This window comes from Poecilia reticulata, linkage group LG5, assembly GCF_000633615.1.
Source record: "Poecilia reticulata strain Guanapo linkage group LG5, Guppy_female_1.0+MT, whole genome shotgun sequence".
NCBI classification, from domain to species: domain Eukaryota; kingdom Metazoa; phylum Chordata; class Actinopteri; order Cyprinodontiformes; family Poeciliidae; genus Poecilia; species Poecilia reticulata.
Window position 1 is genome coordinate 18,993,789 of NC_024335.1, and position 2,593 is coordinate 18,996,381.

General features: G+C 41.8%; 1 protein-coding gene across 2 annotated transcripts in view; it reads left to right on the top strand.

The window, feature by feature from the left end:
* The window catches only part of aggf1 (angiogenic factor with G patch and FHA domains 1), a 7,403-nt gene extending 6,742 nt beyond the window's left edge, over positions 1-661 (top strand). For both annotated transcript variants that reach the window (XM_008409407.2, XM_008409406.2), the window contains exon 16: positions 134-661. In XM_008409407.2, coding sequence (XP_008407629.1) covers positions 134-367 — 234 coding nt within the window. In that variant the 3' untranslated portion in view covers positions 368-661. The remainder of the gene's footprint in view (positions 1-133) is intronic.
* The last annotated feature ends 1,932 nt before the right edge of the window (positions 662-2,593 follow it).

The following is a 2,593-nucleotide window of genomic DNA, read 5'->3' on the forward strand; positions in this document are numbered from 1 at the left end:
TTGTTTATGTAATGCAAGCCATTCAGACCTCCAAAAGCCGATATCAGCATCATCCATAAGGAGCCTGATTGGTGCAGCTCACATGTTTTAATGTGTTCCAAAGCCTGACGGTCTGTCATCGTCGTTTTCACAGATCGAACTGAAAATCCGGAAGTCGCAGTCTGGCCTGGGAACGGGCAGCGTCATGTCAGTGGACGACGTTTCCGCAACCAGATCCAAGTCCCATAAGAACTGGGAGAAAGCCCGCGAGCGGTTCGCCGACTCCTGCCAGCCCGACCCGCCGCCAGCCCAGAAAAGTAACGCTTGGGTCAGATCAGAGGAGGCGGAGGACTCGCAAACCAGTTTGGAAACAGGCAACCAGAGTTAGGGGAGTGACTTGCTCCTGAACTCTGTTGTTTTAAAGTGGAGGAGAGGAGGGAGTTTCATCACTTCAACAGAAAACATGTTTGAGTTGAAGCTTGAGGAACTCCTGATTAACAACTTGCTGTTTTGTTTCCTCCTCTAGGTATAAACGGGTTTTAGTCCGAGTGCTGTGCATCAGCCCAATTTGTAAAACCTCCGCTATGTTTTTTCTTTTCTTTTTTTTTTGTTTTTCCTCTGCATGGAAACCCTGTTCAGACAAACTAAGAACAGGAGTTCAAGCTGAGACGCCTCAAGCAAATATTGACACAGTCGAGTTATATTTCTCACAGTGAGATCATACTGTAACAAGACAACTGAGTCTATTCTAATGGCAAAAAACAACAGATAAACATGTGATAAAAAAACTCCTTTTTAAAAAAAACAAAACAAATCTGACTCAGTCCACTTTTTTTTCCTCTTTTCTTGTTAAATATGATAAGATCTATTTGTGACCGGTCTACCAAAACACGTGCATCCACATTCTTCTAAGTCCACAGAAGCAAACATTTCACAGCCGGTCTAAATGTGACCTTATCTGTTCTCTGAGGGTGTGTGGAAATTTGCATCAATACTTGAACAGAGGTCAGCGTCACACCAAAATGCAAAGCAAGACACCAGCTGCACAGTTAGCGTCGCAGCTTTTGCTTTGTAATGTTTAGTCAGGGCCTCTAATCATTACACATCTTCAGGAACGTGTAGCTTTGCAGAAGGAGAAAAGCTTCTCAGAGGCGTAAAAACGGGTCGACTCACGTTATGTTCTTTACGACGTTGCGAAAACTCGTTCGCCGGGTGCTCCTCTTCCGATCCTGACTTTGCGTCCCACCCATTTTAAATCTCCAACCGCAGGACGGCCGCCACCCGAGCGTCCCCTCAGCTGCTGGGCATGTTCTGCTCTGTGACAGTTCAGCAGGTGACAGCAGGGCGCTGCTGTCAGAGTCCTCCTCCTCTCCTTACAGGTGAGCCCTCCCTCCTTGAGAAAGTCTCCTCCTTCAGCTTAACTGCACTTACTTGGATATATTGCGGCGGAATAAAAGAGGGAGGGATCGGCTCCGAGTTTCCCTGCTGTTCTGAGTAGAACCCCTCAGCCATAAACAGATATTAGTCATGAGATAAGGTGGGATGTGGCTTTACTAGCTCCTGACTTTAAAGAAGCACGAAGAAGGGAGCACAGGAGGTTTTATTCTTGATAGCATACCAAAAAAGAAAAAAATCATTCAGTGCCGTTTGATCTTGCTCTCACATCATTTACTTAAGGATTTTTCCAGATCTAACCTGCCATATAGTTTGTTTGTTTAGCAATACATTTCCTCATGGAGAAAACGCTAAAATCCTGAGGCAACAGAGTTTCTTTTGAAAGAACTGCCACAAACAAGCACAAACACGCTCTGTGTTCAGGATTACCATGAGCTGGAGCTCAAACAGTTTTACGGTTATCTGACGTCAACTTTTTACACAACTCTAAACTGCACTCCAGTGAATTATTTAGGCTTATTTCCTCTTATTATTTAAACACTTGTAAGATATATTTTTTTGTTTCTGGTGGGCAACGTGCTTTTTGACTTTGAAAATAAAACAATATGTGAAAACCATAAAATAAAAAAATATCAATTTTTAAAATTTTATTTTTATACATATTTGTTAAAAACTGCTACTGTCAGCGTAATATCAGACAGATGAATAATTTAAAAAATTGTGCTCTTATTGCAACCTAAATACAACACTTAAGGTCAAAAACAACCAATCACAGCTAGGAGGAAGGTCTTAGTGCTGTCAATCATACTCATGTACGCACCGCTCAATGTGCTAATGGAGAAGAAACGACTCACTGTTACATGAAACCACTGATGAAACGACTTAATTCCGGCCACGCTAACTAGCCTGAGTATTCATGGCAAGCTCTGTTGTAGCAGAAAGCGAGTGGGAGAGTGAGCAGCCAATACACATTATTGATTGGCAGCACTAATACCCTCTTCCTGACTGTTTATGAAAAGGGAGTAGGACCACCAGGAGAAGGCATAGGAAATGTTTTATTTTGTTTAGTTTTTTTTTCTTTTTTACAAATTATCTCATAATATGTAGTCACCACTTAGTGACAGTTTTGACAAATTTATTAAAAACATTTTCATAAGTTATTTACTGCAGCTTTTAAATTAATCCGTGGTTTTAGGAAGAGTAGTATAAACTAACCATG